The sequence below is a fragment of the Typha latifolia genome, chromosome 11 (genome assembly GCF_019914945.1).
Source record: "Typha latifolia isolate L0001 chromosome 11, TyphaL0001v2, whole genome shotgun sequence".
Lineage (NCBI taxonomy): Eukaryota > Viridiplantae > Streptophyta > Magnoliopsida > Poales > Typhaceae > Typha > Typha latifolia.
The window spans coordinates 723,430-743,563 of record NC_133096.1 but is presented as its reverse complement, the minus strand read 5'-3'; the positions used below and the strand labels follow the sequence as shown (position 1 = coordinate 743,563).

Genomic DNA, 20,134 nt, shown 5'->3' with positions numbered 1-20,134 from the left:
TGTACTTGTATAATTATGTATATACCTATGTTGTGTATATGTAGTTGTGAAAAGCTCTTGATGATGTGTTGTGGCCTGTGTGGGGCCCAAGTAGGGTTATTTGTATGCTGTTGATAGTTTGACTTGAGTTATTCTTAGTTTAGATATTGTGGATAAAATTATGATGTTGCTACAGGTTTATTTGATTGTTAGTAACCAACCAAATGGTCAGGTGCTACGCATGTGCCGTATGGGCTCGTGCCATACACGTGTTTAGGGTTTGGGTGTTACATCATCAATCTAAAATATCTTCTTGGAATATCTCAAGTCACTATCACGTACTACATATCTAAAAGGGTTAAAAAAGAAATAAAGTGAGTCATGAGCAAAAGGCTTAGTGAATAGACATTACCCTGAATCAATGAATCTAAACAGAGAGTAAATCATGTACTGGATAATATGAATCAGAAAGAGCATCATGTCATAACCGAGTATATGAATGTTCCTATATAAATAAAAAATAGATAACATGTCATGTTATAACTGATAAAATATATAATCATCGATAATATATAAATAAATCTTTATGTCATACCATCATCATAACTCTATCTCAAATATAACACATATGATGCATGCCGAACATGATCATGCTATGATATCAAATGCAACCACCTATGATGCATATTGACCATTCGATAATCAGGTATAACAGATGATAATAAAATCTTATGCATTTCTCAACATCACGATCATTACCGACATCTCGGTATAATGTTATCATACTAGACCACTGTGCACAATCAACACTCGGTACCCGATCTCAACATCCTGCCCGTAGGCTCAAAACATACCTTATCATACGCTAAGGGTATCTCAGTCATAAGCATGTCCTACCATACACTAAAGGTATATCAAAATCCATCTAGATCGGGTACCCCACCAATTAATAGAAATCACATGAGGGTAACTCGCCACACGCATGCCCTAACGAACGACAGGTGTCCGATTATTTGTGTGCACAGACTCAACTGACCTCAGACATGGACCATGAGGCGGCGATGGCTTGAGGATGACGACGAGGCACAACTGAGCAAGGGTAAGATTTGGGAAATTTAGGCTGTGTGACTGGACTGTGAATACTAATTTTTTATATAAATTGAGCCTATCGAGCTGAGCCTGAGCAAGCCGGCTCAAGCTCAGGCTCAGCTCGAAATTAATTCGAGCCTTAAATTTAGGCTCAGGTTCAGCTCAGCTCATATCGAGCCGAGCCGAGCCTGAGCCGCTCGTTTATTTTGACAGCCCTAATCGAGAGATATAAAGACCGCCTAGTTGCCAAAGGCTTTGATCAACTTAACGGAGTAGACTACACAGAGACCTTCGATCCTGTTATAAAACCTGCTACAGAATGCTTGCTTTAGCTCTTGCAACTCAAATTAATTAACATTTGAAGCAATTGGACATTTCTAATGCATTCTTGCATGGTTACTTGACGAAAAAATTTACATAGAAAAACCACAAAGCACCACGTGCTTGGTTTAATCGTCTATCACAAGCTTTATTGGAAATAAACTTTATTGGATCTTTACTTGACAACTCTTCTTTATATTTCACAGTTCATAGGTTCACATTTTTATCTTGATCTACGTGGATGATATCATTGTAACTGAGAATTTCTTGGGAGCTATAAATAATTTGGTTGATAAATTAAAAGCGGAGTTTGTTGTCAAAGACCTTGGAATTCATGTTTATAGAAACTAATGGTCTTTATTTGAACCAATCGAAGCACATCGTCGATCTCTTACAACGTGTTAGCATGGATGGTGCTAAACTATATGCTGCATCATGCACATCCGGAAAGAAATTCTCACAAATAGATGGCGATCCGCTTCAAGATCCTACATTATATCATCATATTGTTGGGCCTCTTCAATATTGCACACTCATACGACCAAAGTTATCTTTCTCTATTAACCATTTTCTCTACTCACCAATCATAGTTTGTTGCCGCTAAGCGCATTTTGTATTACCTAAAAGGTACTATTGATTTTGGTTTACATTAGACAAAAAACTAATCTTAGTCTTAGTGCTTATTGTGATTCTAATTGGACAGGAGATCCTACTGATCGTCAGTCCACTAGTGGATATGGTGTATTTCTTGACTCTAGTCTAATTTATTAGTAAGTAATGAAACAATAATTTGTTTCTAGATCTAGCACAGAGGCAGAGTATAGATCTATGGCTATTGCTTCTGCTAAGCTTTATGGTTGCGTATGTTTTTAAAGAGCTACATGTACCTCTTCCTACCATTCTTATTATACGGTGTGACAATGCGAGTGCTCTTGCTCTAGCTTCAAAACCGGTATTTCATGCTAAAACAAAACACATTGAAGTAGATTATTATTTTATTCGAGAGAAAGTTCTTAATAAGGAGATTCAAACTTGTTACATCTCAACAAAAGATCAAATAGCTGAAATCTTTCAGATTTCTGTTTTTGAGAAGCAAGCTCAAGCTCATGGTTACTGACACCCCCCCTGCTGTTAGGATAGTTGTAACTAATCTTATCTTTCTCCAATGCTATCGTGGTGGAGATTATATGTAGCTAACTTTATCTTTCTAGACTTATATACCGACTCAGAATATATCAATACATTGGTTTGGCAAAATAATCATCAAAAGCCAAAACCATTCACTTCTCAAATTCTTTCTAGGCATTGATCTGGAAATGTTAATACTATAGAGATCACATGAGACCTGGTTATCAACTTGCACCTGCATCAAACTGAATAGACTCTCCTGAAGCCATCTTTAGCAATTGCTTTGCCTAGTGATATTAAGATGATAGCAACTTTTGATGCACATAGGTTCATTTCATTTAAACTGCTTTCTGATTATATTAGTAAACTATCCATTGCTTTTGAGTGCTTATGTTCCATACTATGTCCCTCTGATCTTATGAATACTTTGACATTCAGTCTGAAATTGATTCAATTTATGGGTTAGTTTTGGTATTCATACTCCTTGCCTTATGCTAATATTTTCTTTTAAGTTAGGAAGCATGATTAGGAAATAGAAACTAGTATTGATCAAAATTGTGGTTTTCAAAAAAAATAAAATAAAATAGTTGAGGAGGTTTCTTGATTAGGACATGGAGAAGTAAATCAATGCAAGAATTAGACAAACCATTTGGACTGTGCAAAGATAATTTCAATCACAATCTAGTCAAATTCTCTGCAGCCTATCACAACAATGACCTAATCTACAAGGAATGATCCACTTTCACTTATCAAAACCTTACTTCATACATTGTATCATTTCACCTAATTCTATATTTGCAGAGACTCACAAGCTTGCATTTGAAGATTGCTCTTCTTGCAGGTTTTACTTTTGCATCATCTTTGTATCTTTTTCTTTTTTGTGAGAAGCATCCAAAGTTGCAGTCATTGCAAACATGTTGGTCTTTCAACATTTAGTGTTGTTTTAGAAATTGATGGTTGAGTAGGATGAAAAATTGAAAGCAATGGCAGGAAACAACTCTGAAAGCTAATAAAGTGATCATCTTTGCATGCAGTTTATGGATGTGATAATCTTACAAGCAATACAAAAGCTATCATACATGCAACTGCTCCATGAAAGACATCAGTTCTTAATGGGGAGGTATTTGAAATCAACTACAAAATTGAAAATTGTAATAGATCAATATAAGGTAACTGAGTAACCAAAAAGCTAAGCTCTTGAGGCAATAAAGAAACAATCAAGTATAAAATATATACAAGTATAGGTCAACAAAAATGATACCTAAAGAAGTTTTGATTTTTTTTTCGCCTCTAAAAGTATACATGCAAAAAAAAAAAAACCTATTTATATTTTGTTTTTAGTATCATTCGCATCGTTTAACATCCTGAGGTAACTTTTGTTACTCTTAAATATAACATATATAAAAATAATCTAGAATAGCCTTTGTTTGATCTTAATTTGTAGTTCCATTTTTTATTTTTACCTTAATCTTAGTAAACTTATTTAACATCTATAATTAACGTAATTTATCATTATGGTAATTGTCCGTTAAGAAAATCAAAGTTTTCTAATATTTTTGAGACATTAAAAATAAAATACAAGATCATATGATAAACATATCATGACTTGTCAATACTATCGGTGAAAATGAGTCAGATTAAGTTTGACACAATTTGCTACACAATTCGGATCGAATTAAAAAACCCTATCTGATCTGGATCCCCATTGGAATACTATGGATAGAATTTTAGTAAAATATTCGGATCCGGATTTTTGTAGGAAAAATTCGGATCTGGATACGGATATGGTATAACTAATGTTATCGAATTCGGATCCGATAATGGATATCTGTTTAACCACTTAGATAAATAACCCCTTCCAATAACGAAACCCTGCAACCCACCGATCCTAGTCTTAAACCTCTCCATCTCTCTTTCCCAAATCGGTAGCCGCCTCCACCAAAATCTCTACGCGATCACCGTCTTCAACTCCTCTCCGCCGCCATCACCTTTCCGGCCTCTCCGCCGCCATCACCACTCCGTTGCGGCGTCACCAAGCTCCGCCTCCTCGAGCTCGCCGTCACCAAGCGAGGGGGAGGAAGAGCACGACGAGGAGGAGGAGGAGATGATGGCATCTGTTGCTCCTGAGAGGTCGGATGTCTTGGGTCTTGGCCAAGCAGTGGTATGGACTTGTTTCAGCTTCATTCCTACTGGGTTTCTTGGTTAATTCCTTATGTTAAAGTGTTCTCCTTTGATGCTAGCGCTAGGTTATGGCAGCGTTTTCGATTCCAATGGACACGATAATGCAACTTGTTATAGATGGAATTGTAGAAAATAATGAGGGAAGGACAGAGTTGTGCATGATTTAGTTGGGAAGACTCGGAATATTTCAATTTGGTCCTATTCTAGCGTCATAATTTTTGCATTACATGTTGAGGTGTTGCGGGAAATACTTTGTCAATGTCATAATTTTAGAACTTCCAACAACTGAGCTATTCTTTCTCCGCATTGTCTCGCTTCATTTTCTGTTTTTTTTTCCATGATTCTTGAAGGTGGGAATTGCAGATTTTCTTTCTTCAGAGGTAAATCTGCACAGCAACATAGTTCACTAGTAAGTAGTTGATGAACATGGTTACCAAGTTCAATCTATTACAAAGTTCTATATGTATATTTTATGACTTGTATCCATTTAAGATCTGATTCATATCCGGAAATTATCCAATACGTAATGAGCCACCCTCTTCCTCTTCGACCTCTCGAGCCCTCCTCCTCTCCAACCTATTGAGAGGTGCACCGTGGTGGTGGGCAGCAACCCCGATGGCAGTGACGACTCAGCGGGTACTCTCTCTCTCTTATATTGGGCACTCAATGCTATAGGAAATAAGAGGTTGGGTGTGCCCTTTCACCTTTGTGCTCTTTGCTTCGTGGATGCTGTAGTCGCTCATGGAAAGATAGGAACTATTTTATCCTTCGAATTGGGATAGCAATTCATTAATGCTTACTGCTGTGCTAATTTTATCCTCTAATTTGCTATTTTCTTGAGCATTTCGTTAGTTTACTACTATGCTGAATTGCTGAACTTATTATTGTGAACTTGTTATGGTTGAAAATTGTGGTCATGTTATTTGATATTTTGGTGTAGTGCACTATTAAATACTCTATATATACTATATCACTATATATTATACATCATATATGATTGTTTTTAATTTTTTATATATTAAAAATGTTAGACCTTTCTTGGCGCCCACCTTCTGGCTGGGCGCCATGCAGTGGTTTGGTCACCTTGCAATACATTGGTTAATACCATTCGAAGTGATTTGTGTGAGGAGTTGTAGCATCAATGCGACAATGCATTGTTATTAGGGCCTGACCACCTTTTTCTATATGATTATGCAGGTTATTTCGGATGAATTGGAGTTGAAGGCGAAAAAGTATTTGCGAGGAGAAAATGCTGGGTTGGAGGTTTAGTTTGCTTTCTCCCTTCTTTGATTACTATGTAAAATTTAGATAATGGAATGCCTTTATATTGCTAATCAACCTTTCACAGGTGTGATATAGAGGTTTTTCTATTTTTTATGATTTAATCTAATTTTTCAAAGTTTTTAGGCTTTACGAGATAAGAAGTTGAAAGGTCAGCTTTCTGTGAAGGAAAAATTATATGGCCAATCTGCAAAAGCTGCTGCCAAGGCTGAAAAGGTTTGATATCTATTGTTGTCTCCAGATATGTGATTATGGTAATGATTACTTCTAGTCAACTTGTGAAACCTTCCTTTATCTACATCACCTAGATGGCTGGTCGTGGAGATAAGTATTTCACCGTCCGAGAGTCACTTTTATTAATTCCCTGTTAGTGTACTCATGCCTGGTTGCTCATGAGTGGTGAGATTATTTTCTAGATTTACAAGTTTGATAGTTAAAACAAAAGTCTGGAAGATGTTGCCAGACTTAATTATCCAAGTGGAGTTTAGAATATGATTTTGATTGTCCATAAATATTTCCATTGAAGAAGATATACTGATGGTGAATGTAGTTCACAAAACTTACTGAATTACCTCATACGCAAAATTAATATTAAGCTGGCAGTGCTTTTTCCCAAAGCAGCTGATTATCCTAGTCAGATAGCCAACTTGTTTAGTACAAGATGTAATTAATTAATTAATCCTCTCCAAATATATTCTGCAAATTTTGGCAACATGTTTTAGCTTTCTTATTTTTTTTTCTCTTTACTTTTCAGTGGCTTATGCCTAGTGAGGAAGGTTATTTGGTAGCTGAAGGTTTAGAAAAGACACGGAATATCAACCAAGAATCTATTGTTCGTGAGGTGGATCTTCTCAGTTCAAGAAAACCATTTGATATGATCTTACCTGGTAAAATAAGCTATCTTGTTTGTGTTCTTCTTTAAGTTGTTATTTTGCATCAAATATCAAGGTTTTGCCGATGTTAAAATCCATGCATTTACTTTGAGATAATTTTTTATTGTTTGTATTCTTTTTCCTGCAAACCATATCAAATAACAAACTGTTGTAAGCTGTGGACCATTTAGTATCCCAGAGGAGGGACCTACAGGATCATTTTTGTTTGCTGATTGCTAACTTTGCAGTCAAAGCAATTGTTATATAATTGGGTCTTCTTTTGGCTAAACTTTAGTTTGATCTTTGTGCTTTGCAGAGTTAGGTCCATATACACTAGAATATACTTCAAGCGGACGCCATATGTTAGTCGGAGGGCGCAAAGGTCACATAGCAATGATAGATATGATTACTATGGATCTCATCAAAGAATTCCAGGTGTGGTTTAAAATCTTAACATAATGCTACGACATCTCTTAAAAATGGTCAGATATTATGTGCATGAAATGGACTTATCTGTTTGCTTCCAATTCTTGTTATATTATCTTGGCTTCCTATCTTTAACAATTATATTCTGAATCTATTTGGTGATCTGCGAAATCCTCAACTGAGTGACCTTGACTAAAATGATTAGATTCGATCACAGTAATTCAGAGTTGTCAATATGGCCCATACTGTTGCATATTTCGCATTTTTATTGAATGTAACAAAATATAATTTTTTGAGCAAATATGAGTGGGCACCATGGGATATTTTCGGCTGCCCTTCTATTTCAGGGGCAACATCCTACTTGGTTGCATGGAATGGCATGTACTTCCACATCTGACATGTAACATGCTGAAACTGCCCTGGTCGGAATGGGATATCCTTGCTTTGCTTTTACTTTATTGTCAGTGGTGGCACAAATATCTATGCAATCTTCTCATCCTACAGCAGAGACTGATTATGTGAATTGTTCTTATCTCTGTTATAATATGATATATTACAATGTATTACCAATAATAAAAAATTATAGGACGTGAATTTTACATATACAAAAGAGTAAATATTTGCTTGCAAAACCTCTATTTAGTAAAATACAGCATCTTGGCATTATTCGATAGGGTAAAAATAAGCAAAAGAATCATTAATCTGCATTTCCATCATATTCTGAACCATTTTTAAAAGCTTGATCATATGACTTTATTCACAATCACGGTGTGTGTAAGGCGCTTCTGTATTAGTGAAGTAGGTAGTATTGATGAAGAAAATCATTCAAAACAGTTTTCTTCATGGATTTGTAATTTTTAATGTTAGTATAAGTGTTTCCACTTTTCACTGGAATGATCAAAAGTTTTTCTGTCCAACCTTTGGGAAATTCAGTTATCCCTATCGATTCTTCTATTAGATTTGAAATAACAGAGAGAGTCTATTTTATAGAAGTTGGGTAACCCCATTGACATCAAGCTTCTTGAAGGGGTGAAAAATAGGGAAATAGTTTCTACCAACAGGATCATTATTAATTGCGTGATGGTTCCTTGTTTGGGCACGAGTAGGACCCTCGATCCTGAAGGCTATACCAATCAGCAGAGGAAGAGGCCAACATGACCCAAAGCATCTTTTTTGCGGTTGCTGCTTGTTTTCTGTTTCCGGGGAGGATTTTCTGCATTGAAATGATACTTACTGCAAAATTAGCCAGACAATTTTAGTTGCGTTTTGCGTTGAATTTAAGTTGTCATTTTCTAAGTCCCATTTACTTGTGCAGGTGAGGGAAACAGTGCGTGATGTGGTATTCTTGCAAAATGAGCAACTCTTTGCAGTAGCTCAGAAAAAGTAATGTTCTCTACATGGTTCCAGCATCACATGCAGATATAATATACTTCACAAGTTGGAAAGCTTTTGTTTATTCTTTTAGTATTGTTATTGCTATAGGAAAATAGTAAAGCTCCATAACCAACAAAGCATAGATCACAGATGCACTGACAATATTATCAATTTAGCAATGAGAGGGAGGGATAAAAAAAAGTGTAGGACTTATCAATTTGAACAAAAAAAAATCTTTGCAACTAATTATTTGTAATTTAAAAGGGATATTTTAGCCTTTTTTCATTAAAGTCTCTCATACAATTTCACATAGGTTAGCACCACAAGGTGGATAAATGTCTCAGATGAAATTTCAAGGAGGCACTTTGAATTTTGGCCAAACTAAAAGGAGGTCAAATGTATTTTCCATTATTTTATTTTGATCAAATGTCAACAATCAATCACACAAATTAAATCCAATGATCTTGGCAGCTTGTTGTTGACACATTGACAACGAGAGTTGGTCTTTTAGAAGGGGAAATCTGCCATAATACACTCATCACCACTGTTGACAATCAGGACATTAATCAAACTAATAAGCTGATGTGACACCATACACTGCAGCACCCTCAATAATAATGTGGAGCATGTGTTAGTTATCCAACAAAAATGATAACACGAGGAACTCATTACTTTAGTTTCACATAATGCAAGAGATGCTTAACACCAGAGTTATAGTGAATTCTACAAACTAACAGGTAAAAGATGGATCCAGAATGACAGTTTGTTGCATCCAATTAATAGAACTTTCCATCTTTGATTGGTGTGAAATGCCTAGGTTTTTGCTACCTCTTGTGATATATGTGTCCATGAAAACTTGGAAAACATTTTGCATCTAGAAATTTAGTACCATTTATTTTGTTTAGATGATATCATTATTATATATTCAAGCCAAGAGCTTACTGTGGCTATTCCTTCTTAGTAATTCAGTTTTCTATCACATCTTCTTCATGTACTTCAAATGCCTCAGCCTCTAATGCACGGGTACTAAATTTATGATATATTTTATGTTTTTTTTACTGCTACAGGTACCCATATATCTATAACCGTCATGGAACAGAAATCCACTGTCTAAAGGTAGGATCATATTGACAATGATTACTTCATTATGGTTTGCTTTCTTTTTCTCTCCAGTTCATGTGGTCCTGACATGATTTACTTCAAGTTTCAGAAATGCACTTCTGACTTTAGCTTTCACCTCCCCCAGACAACTAAACCGTGTTATTTGACTATACATCAATTGAATGTGAACTGCGTGATGCCTTCTTTTAAATTTATCCTCACATTTTACTGGGCTGAAGGCTTTTAACTTTTAATTTTTTCCATCCTACACGATTCTTTTCAGTGCCACTGTGTTGATTAATTAACTGACAAGATGTGCTTTCTGTTTATCATATTTCTTATTTATCATCTGTTCATTAAGCGATAGAGTTTCCTTATCCATTCCTGTAGAATTCTATACAGACTACTACTACATTTTCTGAAATTTAGCTGACATTTCTATTAGTACTTGAGGGGTCATGTAGTTTTCTGTTTGTTAATTGTAAGTCGTTTGGGTCCTTCAAGCTATTAGATTTCTCTCTGTAGAACCATTCTATCATGCAAATTAATTCCCTTTTTTTTGCATCTCAGGAACATGGGAAACCTTTAAAGCTCCAGTTTCTAGACAAGCACTTCCTCCTGGCATCTGTGAACAGCTTTGCACAGCTTCATTATCAAGATGTGACCACGGGTGAGATAGTTGCCAATTACCGAACAGGTCTAGGTCGTACTGATGTGATGCGCGTGAATCCTTATAATGCTGTCATCGGATTGGGCCACTCTGGTGGCAAAGTTACCATGTGGAAGCCAACTAGTGTGAAACCCCTTGTAACTATGTTGTGTCATCATGGCCCTGTGACTGCGGTTGCGTTTCACGGTGGAGGACATTTGATGGCCACGGCTGGCATGGACAGGAAAATTAAACTGTGGGACCTCAGGAAGTTTGAGGTCTTACGAACATACGCCGGTCATGCCCAGACCTTGGACTTTAGCCAGAAGGGGTTGCTCTCTACTGGCAATGGATCTCATGTGCAGATATGGAGAGATTGTGGAGATCAGGACTACCAGCTATATATGACCCATAATATGGTGAAGGGTTATCAGGTCGGGAAGGTCTCATTTCGGCCTTATGAGGATGTCTTGGGAATTAGTCATTCAATGGGTCTATCTTCCATTCTTGTTCCAGGATCCGGTGAGCCTAACTTTGATACATGGGTCGCAAACCCATATGAAACTACAAAGCAGAGGAGGGAGAAAGAAGTGCATGCTCTCCTCGACAAACTTCAGCCGGAGACAATCATGCTCGACCCTAGGAAAATAGGTACATTGGAGCCACCAAGGAGAAAAGAGAAACCGACCAAGAAAGATATCGAGGATGAGATGGAAGATGCCATTGAGGCTGCCAAAAGTATTTCATTCAAGAAGAAGACCAAGGGAAGGAACAAGCCTAGCAGGAGGGCCAAGAAGAAGGAGGAGGAGATTTTCAAGGCAAAGAGACCGTTCTTGGAGCAACAGAGAGAAGATGGACTGCCTGCAAAGAAGCAAAGGATCTCTGAGGTAGAGTTGCCCAAATCTCTGCAGCGGTTTGCTCGAAACAAGCCATCTTGATCTGCAAGTGTCATTGCAATGCTGATCCCGAGTGAGACTCCGCGGCAGCTGTACCTAAGCTCACCATGGCATCCAAAGAGTCAAATTGGAGGTGCACATTGCTTCTTGAATCTAAGGTGGAAGACAGATATGCTCATGCAGTTACTTGTAATATCTGTATGCCTGAAAGCAACGGTAAGTATCACGAAAAAGGGTGCATGGAATGCAGCAGTTTTGTTTGTCGATTGAGAATTACAATTGAGTATGAATTTGAAGGATGAGTTGGATGATTTGCGTTAAGTTTGCATCATTTGCTAATCCTTCGCTGGATATCATGCTGATACAAAAGTTTTAACATATAGTTTACAAATTACTCTTTTCAAAATCTTGTAGAATATTTATGTATGACGTGATTCCATTAAGCACAAGGAAAAATGGCAAGTTATTGTGGCAATATTTCATTGTTTTGGGAGCTTAGTCTTAAATTACTTGTTACTTGGAATGTCTAAACACATTTAACTGTTGTTGATGATCATAGTTTTGTCATAGGTTAACTAGCTGCCACATTTCATATAAGTGATCCTTTCCTTTCATTTGAGATAAGGAGGAAACCCCTATATTATTATAGCCAATTCCTAGTATAATAACTAATCTAACATCTAAATCTATCTCGTATTATTATTATTTCTAGGAGCATTATTCCCTTCTTTGTTATTGAAAAAGATCATGATTTGAGGTTGGTTAAATAAATCTAACCTTCCTTTGTGTACATGAAAGACACTATAAAAATCTCTAAAAAGACTTGTAAAAGAAATAAAATATATTCCGTTGACGCAGCCAGTGCTCACAGCTCACACCGGTCAAAGCTCAACGTTGTTATCATTTGTTACCATTTTCTTTTCCTTTGCGTATCTGCATCCTCCCCACTGCGGGAAATTGCTGCAGATGAGAAACTTGGCAACCGCTGATCGGTTATAAATCCCGAGTACACGTAATTCCTACAACTCAAGCCGCACAAGATCTTCTTCCTTCCACGCGAGGAGCACGTGCCGTAGAAATATAGGAAGTGGGAAAGCTAGTGGGGAGGGGGGAGAGAGGAGAATAGAAAGTTGTAGACGAAACCCCAAATCCCAAACCCTCAGGGATCCACCGCTCTCTCGATCTCTCAGCGAATGGCTTCCAATCTCGGACGGCTCATCCGCCGCCCCCTCGCTGTAAGCTTCTTCTTTGATCTCAACTCGTCGATCTGCTCTTCTTACTCGTTTCGAACTCTATCGAAGTTTTATGGCGATCTGTAAACGTTTGTAACCCTAGTTTCCGGTTCTCTTGGAGTAAATTCGAAGTCTTTAGAAGAAAGAACATGGGATTAGGATAACGGGGTTAGAGAAAGGAAGAGACAAGAAGTAGTATAGACAACAGAGGAAGGTACAAGGGAAAAGACCGGTTCTTGGTGAAAATCTAGTGTACTAGAAGAGGAGAGAGCAGAATGGCAAGTCACTGTGGCAAAATTTCATTGTTTGGGAGCTTAGTCTTAAAGTACTTGCTACTTGGAATGTCGAAACACATGAACTCTTGTTGATGATCATAGTTTTGTCACCGGTTAATTAGCCGTCACATTTCATAAGTGATCTCTTTCTTTTGAGGATATGCTTTTATGTTTTTCTTTTAAACATTGCGGGGAAGAGATAAGGAGGAAATTTGTATATTATTATAGCGACTTCCTGGTATAATAACTAATCTAACATCTAAACCTATCTGGTATGGACAGCCTATTAGCCTTCATATGCAAGACCACTCAAATTAGAGTTGTTGTCTAGGCAGTCAAACTGACATAACTTTGTTCTGGTGGGAAGCTTCTTTTTTTTTTTTATAATTGTTCAAAAGTTCTTGTAGCTATTTTGCATTTTTTAATTGGCTTTTCTTAGAAAATGAAGAGGTTTGACCCGATAAAAACTCTCCTTACTTCTTTAATGTTATTTTATGGCAAAGTAGCTCATGTTTACTCTTTTCTAGCTTAACTGCAGAGGAATTTGAAGTATATATTTAGTTCATTGAGATGAGAAAGGTTGATAATAGAGTTATTTTGACAAAATTGTGCTTTGCCAATATCATCTTCCCTATAAGAACTATATTTATCACTGATTACCATTAACTAAAGACTTTTCTTGATATTCCTAAATCTTTTTAATATTATAAGCACCAAAGTAAAGCGAGTCTCTTCAATAGCAAATAATTTTAAGTTGACAAATTCATTAAAGATAGCCAACCTCATTAAATGTTGAATGATGAAAGTTTTTGTGCACATTACATCCCCTGTAATTACTAAAATCTAGTTTACTCATTAAATGCAATCTCATTTGCCTCGGTGTTTTTTGTTACACATATGTTCTTCAAAGCTAGGTTGATTTGTGCACATTACATCCCCTGTAATTACTGAAATCTAGCTACAATCATTAAATACAATCTCATTTGCCTCGATGTTTTTTGTTACGCATGTGTTCTTTAAAGCTAGGTTGAGAGTATGAGGTACACATGGAGTCTAAAGAATGTGAGACAATCTTGCTTCAAGGAGCACCACTACTGCTTTACAAACAAGTGCATTATCCGTAATCACTTGAATTACATTATGAGGCCCAACCTCTTCAATGATTTTAATGATCAAATTGGAGATAAAGAATTTGCTTTTATATTCTCATTTGCAATTTACAACTCTCAAGAATATAGGGCTACTCTCAATTACTACTAATTTTTTTTTTAAGCAGTCTCCGTTGTGTATCAATCCAACCATCACATACAATACTCACACCTTTCTCCCATGTGATTTTAATAAGTTTTGGCAATATTTCAATATTTGCTCTCCTGTTGAAGTAGAGAGTTCTTAACATATTGTAACGGGGCGGCTGAAATCTAGAAATATTATTATTTGTTGCAAATCGAAAGGCTCTAACATAATAAGGGTTCTTTGCCAAATGAAAAGGCAACCCACTTAAATAAAATATTTTTGCAATCTCACAATATAATTACTTGTGAGCATCAAAATTAAATGACTTCTCAATATGTGTCATTCATCTAGAGTATTATTGTTTCTAAGGGATCGTATATCTAGGTTCATTATTCCCATCTCTCTATTGAAAAGATCCATCAGATTTACAAGTTTCCCATCTCTTTCCAATATATCAAGTTGGTAAAACCTTGGAATATCTTGTTCCTTGTATCATTATTGAGGTTGGTTAAATAAATCTAACCTTCCTTTGTTAAGCGTTACACATGAAAGACACTGTAGAAATTTCAAAAAAGACTTGTAAACAGTAAAAATGAGAAAGCATTTATACCCTGGCAGAACGAATGCTGATATCGGGTCTTGAGGGATAATCTATCTGATGTCTTATTTGCTGACCATGGCTTTGTTTCTCTCTTCTATCTTCCTCATCTCTTCTTGCTGATGTTTTACTTACACAGAGATTCTCCAAGAAAAGATGGTCCCGCTGTATTAGAGGAGTCTTTGGGGTTGGTTTTTTCTCTTATATTTATTAGCAGTAGTCAGTACTGGTGTACGACTGTGGTACATTGTGGCATATTGATACACCTCAGTACATCTTGATACAAACCCATTTGTTATATTGATCACTTGTAGAAGACATACCATATGATATGGAACAGTATTTCCCAGCTCATCAATCCATCTGTAGTCCTTTAAGAGGCATACAAATATATTATTCAAATTTTACCTGAAACCTTGTTCGTAGACATTTAGTATAATTTTATCTTGGAACATCAGCTTGAATAGGCAGAATATTGATTTTATGGGGTTTAGTTGAGCCAAATTATCTTGTGAGGCTTTTTATTTAGGCTATCTCATAAAATGTCGTGAGATTGTTATCTTCTTCAAAACTTCAGTTGATAGTCGTACAAGGGTGATTTATGCATTTAATTACTTTTTTGTTTAAAGTTCATTGTCAGTCATATGATATTATGATTTTCTAAGTTTACATTAGATTCTGAATCGTATATCCCGTGAGATCCTTTCTTTTTTATGCGTTGAATTAATCATACCGATTGTCCTGCCATGAGATTTAAATAAACATCGATTAAATTGATTATCCTGATATATACTTGCAGACATTACTTCTCTCAAGGAGTTTTAGACATGCGCGACAGATCAGCCACCATAAGTTTGCAGGTAATTTTGTTGTACTGTTATTTTAAAAAATATAGCAGTGAAAGCAAGATTGATTGGTCTTATCATATTTTATGTCAGGTGGTCCAGCATGCTTGAAATCTACAAGGTTAGCAGTTGCTTGAAAATTTTCCATTCTCACATTTAATTATCATTGTTGGGTACTTGACTATTTTCTTTTCATTTTAAAATTTGTTATTATTCTTCTCTGGTCGAAATTTCTTTAATATGTAATTCTTTGGGTTCATATGCAACTGTTAGTCTTCCAGAGATTGTTGCTTTACATTGTACTCATAAGGTAGTTTCTTTATAAACTTACAGGGAAAGAACTTATCTCCTTCCAAATGCTTCTCCTTACCAATTGTGGAGTAGGTCATTTTCTTCTGAAAATGGTGAGTTGCGTCAGCCACTTAGACCATTTACACTGTACCATCTCTTATAGGTTTAGATAAGTACTTGCAGTAGACATTCACAAGGACTGTTGTAATTGTCTCTCATTTTATTTTCTTTGAAGGTGACTTGGTTGATGCTGTTGTTCCATTCATGGGTGAATCCATAACAGACGGAACCTTAGCAACTTTCTTAAAGAGTTTGTACTCTCTCTCTCTCTCTCTCTCTCTCTCTCTCTGACTCACTCACACGCTCACACATAACCGCACATGTGTGACCCATTACTAGAGTGCAGTGAGTATTTTTGTGCTTACACTTGATTGTGGTGTCCCCTTGATGATCACCGTTAGCCAACATCACAGTGCTAAATCCCAGATATGTTTGTATAAATGAATGTCTGCTACTATTAACATTCAACCGTGCTAACATATTGATTGGAAAACAGAACCTGGCGACAGAGTTGAAGTTGATGAGCCAATAGCACAAATTGAGACTGATAAGGTGTGGTTGCTTTGTATTGAATATGTGTCTAAATGTGTAAATCCTGATTTAGAAGATATAGCTTATTTGAACAATACTTTAGTTATATTGTAATTTTTATTCCAGGTGACAATTGATGTTGCTAGTCCTGAAGCTGGTTTCATACAAAAGGTTTGAAAACTTTTTTTTTGTCTTGATCTCAACCTTTTCAGTGAATATTATTTTTTGATTCCATTTGAGTCTGACCAACATTAGTGTTGTACACTATTGGTTGCATGTAATATCAATAGCTGATAGCAAAGGAAGGTGATACTGTGAGTCCAGGAACTAAGGTTGCTGTGATAACAAAGTCTGCCCCCAGTGGGTATGAGACCCATGTTGCTCCATCAGAAGAGAAAGTCGAAAAAGATGCTCCTCCACCTCCTCCTGCAGATAAGGGGAAGGTCGAGCAAAAAGTTCTCAAAGCTGAGCCTCCCCAGAAGGAGAAGCCAAAAGCAGTTTCCCCTCCACTCCCTAAAGTCTCACCTTCAGAACCTCAGCTTCCTCCCAAGGAAAGGGAACGACGAGTAAGTCCTATAGTACTTTCCTCGACAGGCAGAAGTTTCTCATTAGCTTTAGAGGATAGGATGTGTTTGATTTTTTTTTTCTTTTGGAACTTATTTATAATTGCAGGTTCCTATGCCAAGACTCAGAAAACGAGTTGCCACTCGTTTGAAGGATTCACAAAACACATTTGCATTGCTGACTACATTTAATGAAGTTGACATGTAGGTGTTTTCTTCTCGTCCATAACATTATAATTGTGTGACATCGCTCATGTACTTCTTTCTTTTGCAGTTTATTTATTAATTTTAGTTTAGTATTTTCCATATTGTCATCTAGTTTGGCACGGTATAACTATCTGTAATCAATCAAATGAAATGAAAGAGCCATAGGGAAGTCTGCTACATTGTAGTTTTTCTTGTATTAGTCATGTGTTTTATATCTTCTACTCTGTAGTTTTTCTTGTATTTGTCACGTTTTTATAATTCTTTTAACAACCCTTAATTGTATGTTATAGGACAAACTTGATGAAGCTTCGTTCTGAATATAAAGATGCCTTTCTTGAAAAGCATGGTGTGAAGTTGGGACTTATGTCAGGTTTTGTGAAGGTAATATGGCATCTGATGAATACTTAACATTTTGCTTGGTTGATCTTTTGCTCATTATATCTGTTTCCTCTTGGCAGGCTGCTGTTTCTGGACTTCAAAACCAGCCAATCATCAACGCAGTCATTGACGGTGATGATATCATATATAGGGATTATATTGACATCAGTATTGCTGTGGGAACACCAAAGGTTAGTCACATTTTATCAACTGATGCTTTGTCGTATTTGTCTGCCTTGCAAAAAAAATTTGTCTGTTTAGATTCCACAGATCGACACCCCCATCAAGAGTCCTCTGAAATTCTACTTTGATACTTCCTCAGGGCCTTGTAGTTCCGGTTGTCCGCAATGCAGATACAATGAACTTTGCAGAAATAGAAAAGACAATTAATTCACTTGCAAAGAAAGCAAATGATGGAACTATATCAATTGATGAGATGGCTGGAGGAACATTTACAATCTCCAATGGTGGTGTCTATGGAAGCCTTCTCAGTACACCCATCATCAACCCACCACAGGTGGTCTACCTTGCTGTCTTTGAATGTCATGTGGTGTTGATGTTTTGCTTCATTCTCTCATAATACTTCTTTTTTGTTACAGTCTGCAATTCTGGGGATGCACTCCATAGTTTCCCGTCCTATGGTTGTCGGCGGTAACATTGTCCCAAGGCCAATGATGTACATTGCCCTGACATATGATCATAGGTTGATTGATGGAAGAGAGGCTGTTTTCTTCTTACGGCGTATAAAGGATGTGGTTGAAGACCCACGCAGGCTTCTCCTCGACTTATAGGCCCTGCCCATGATGAGTGACATGGATGGCTCTTTTATTTTTCACAAAATAAATACTCTTGAAATACAAATTTTGGCTAAAACATGTTGCGGCTCCTTTGAACCAAGTTTGGTTGCAGATCTCTCAGCGATCATTCGTATTGTTTTGTCTACATAAATATGAGTGCTATTGTGGGATGTTTATGCCCCAGCTGTATTAATTTTTCGTTTTGGAAGACACTGTCTTTTATCTGCTTAACGGGATAGTAGCATTCATTTACATTGGTACGGCAGTGCAGTTATTCACATTTGAGTCTTGCAATGTTCTGAATTTATCGCCATCACTCCATTTAGAAGGTACATAACTCTGAAAGATTTTAGATACCAAGATATATGGAGTTGTTTTGAAGTTATCTTTCCTTTTCTTTTCTTTTTTCGCGACCAAAATTGGTGCACATGGAGTTGTTTTTTTTTTTTTTTTTTTTTTGACAAACGAGTTGTTTTGTTATTATAGGTCTTGATGATTTGCAGTAAAAAGTATTTTAATATTTTAATTGGTAGAAATAGATCTTTTTATTATCGAATTGCAAACTAATTTATTATTTTTTTAACTTAATATAATTGTATAAAAATTACAGTGTATAATTGTATATTATTAAAAATTACAGTGTATTTTTTGTATAAGTAATGTATATAAATTATATAACTTATACGAAGTTTTCTTTTTATTTCGATGCACACATTGTTGAAAATTGTATTATATAGTTTTGCATAGGCGATATGTATATATTATATAGGTGATACGTAACGTTTTTTTTTTTTAAATCTTGATATACATATTGTTGAAAATTAAAACGTATTTTTTGCATAGGCAATATGTATAAATTACATAAGTGATATGTGATTTTTTTTTTAATTTTAGAGCGTACAGTTTATATAAACAATGTGTATACATTATATAAGTGATGTATAGTATTTTTAGGATATAATAGTCTTTTTAGAATTTGTTAGGGCTAAATCAGTAAAAAAAGATTGAAATTGTAATTTGATAATTAGGAGCTTATTTCTGCTAACTAGAAATCTAAAAAAAAAATTTACTTCGAATCGCCCATTATAGGTCATATTTTATGGGTTTTGTATACTTGTTTCATAATCTTAACCCTTTCCTGCTCTTCCCCTTTTGGTAGTAACTATCATGTGAAGTGGCTCTACTTGCTTGGTTGTAATCTACCGGATTATATATATAAAATCTACTAGGTAATACTATATTGGGCATAATAGGAGAGGTAAAAGGGATTGTTTGGTGTTTCTGTTCAGTTTTAAGTTTTTCTCTGTTAAAGCTGAAGCCTTGTTTTTCTTGTAGATTATATCATTAACCTAACTCATAATTTTGAAAGTTATAAAGCTATTAGCTTGTTAATTAGAATAGATCTTTGAGATATGGTTGTATGTGAGTTTTTGGTCTCCAACTCTAAACGGTCATGTTGATTTGTAAAAGCTTCTCTTTTAAAAAATAAAATAAAAGAAAAGCTGAAGCATTTTGAGTCCTAGTAAGTGCTTAAAAAAGAAGCGGACTTATGCTTCTGACGTTCAAACGGTCAATAATTTTAGCTGTGATCTGATCAAATCGAGCTACTGTAAATTTGGTCAATGAGGTAGCAATCAATCTAGGTTTACTTTGATTTAGGATAGATCGACCTTAATTGAATTAATTCCCATTAGGTAGAGCAGTTCCATTTAATATCGTCTTCTTGCCATGTGGTTGGATTTGTAGTAATCTCGAGCTTCAAAACAAGGATAAACTAAGGCTGCAAAGATGAACATCTTCCATTTTTAACTCACAGGGAATACC

The 20,134-nt window shown here is 36.0% G+C and overlaps 2 protein-coding genes across 4 annotated transcripts; both read left to right on the top strand.

Moving 5' to 3' along the window:
- The first annotated feature begins 4,406 nt into the window (after positions 1 to 4,406).
- LOC140797732 (probable U3 small nucleolar RNA-associated protein 7) lies at positions 4,407 to 11,772 on the top strand. 3 transcript variants are annotated; one of them, XM_073151371.1, is made up of 10 exons: positions 4,442 to 4,678; positions 5,049 to 5,107; positions 5,191 to 5,334; positions 5,896 to 5,961; positions 6,106 to 6,195; positions 6,734 to 6,866; positions 7,168 to 7,286; positions 8,593 to 8,660; positions 9,719 to 9,767; positions 10,323 to 11,772. In XM_073151371.1, the coding sequence occupies exons 3-10, from the start codon at positions 5,314 to 5,316 to the stop codon at positions 11,337 to 11,339; spliced, it is 1,563 nt and encodes a 520-aa protein (XP_073007472.1). In that variant the 5' UTR covers positions 4,442 to 4,678; positions 5,049 to 5,107; positions 5,191 to 5,313; the 3' UTR covers positions 11,340 to 11,772. The 3 variants fall into 3 exon arrangements, with proteins under 3 accessions (XP_073007474.1, XP_073007472.1, XP_073007473.1); XM_073151373.1 differs by lacking the exons at positions 5,049 to 5,107; positions 5,191 to 5,334 and having other exon boundaries at positions 4,407 to 4,678; XM_073151372.1 differs by lacking the exons at positions 4,442 to 4,678; positions 5,049 to 5,107 and having other exon boundaries at positions 5,183 to 5,334.
- Positions 11,773 to 12,395: 623 nt separating this feature from the next.
- LOC140797578 (dihydrolipoyllysine-residue succinyltransferase component of 2-oxoglutarate dehydrogenase complex 1, mitochondrial-like) lies at positions 12,396 to 18,588 on the top strand. The gene is made up of 13 exons (XM_073151144.1): positions 12,396 to 12,532; positions 15,438 to 15,498; positions 15,577 to 15,604; positions 15,817 to 15,887; positions 16,010 to 16,084; positions 16,331 to 16,386; positions 16,492 to 16,536; positions 16,656 to 16,931; positions 17,038 to 17,132; positions 17,426 to 17,516; positions 17,594 to 17,704; positions 17,836 to 18,030; positions 18,113 to 18,588. The coding sequence occupies exons 1-13, from the start codon at positions 12,491 to 12,493 to the stop codon at positions 18,302 to 18,304; spliced, it is 1,338 nt and encodes a 445-aa protein (XP_073007245.1). The 5' UTR covers positions 12,396 to 12,490; the 3' UTR covers positions 18,305 to 18,588.
- Positions 18,589 to 20,134: the final 1,546 nt, after the last annotated feature.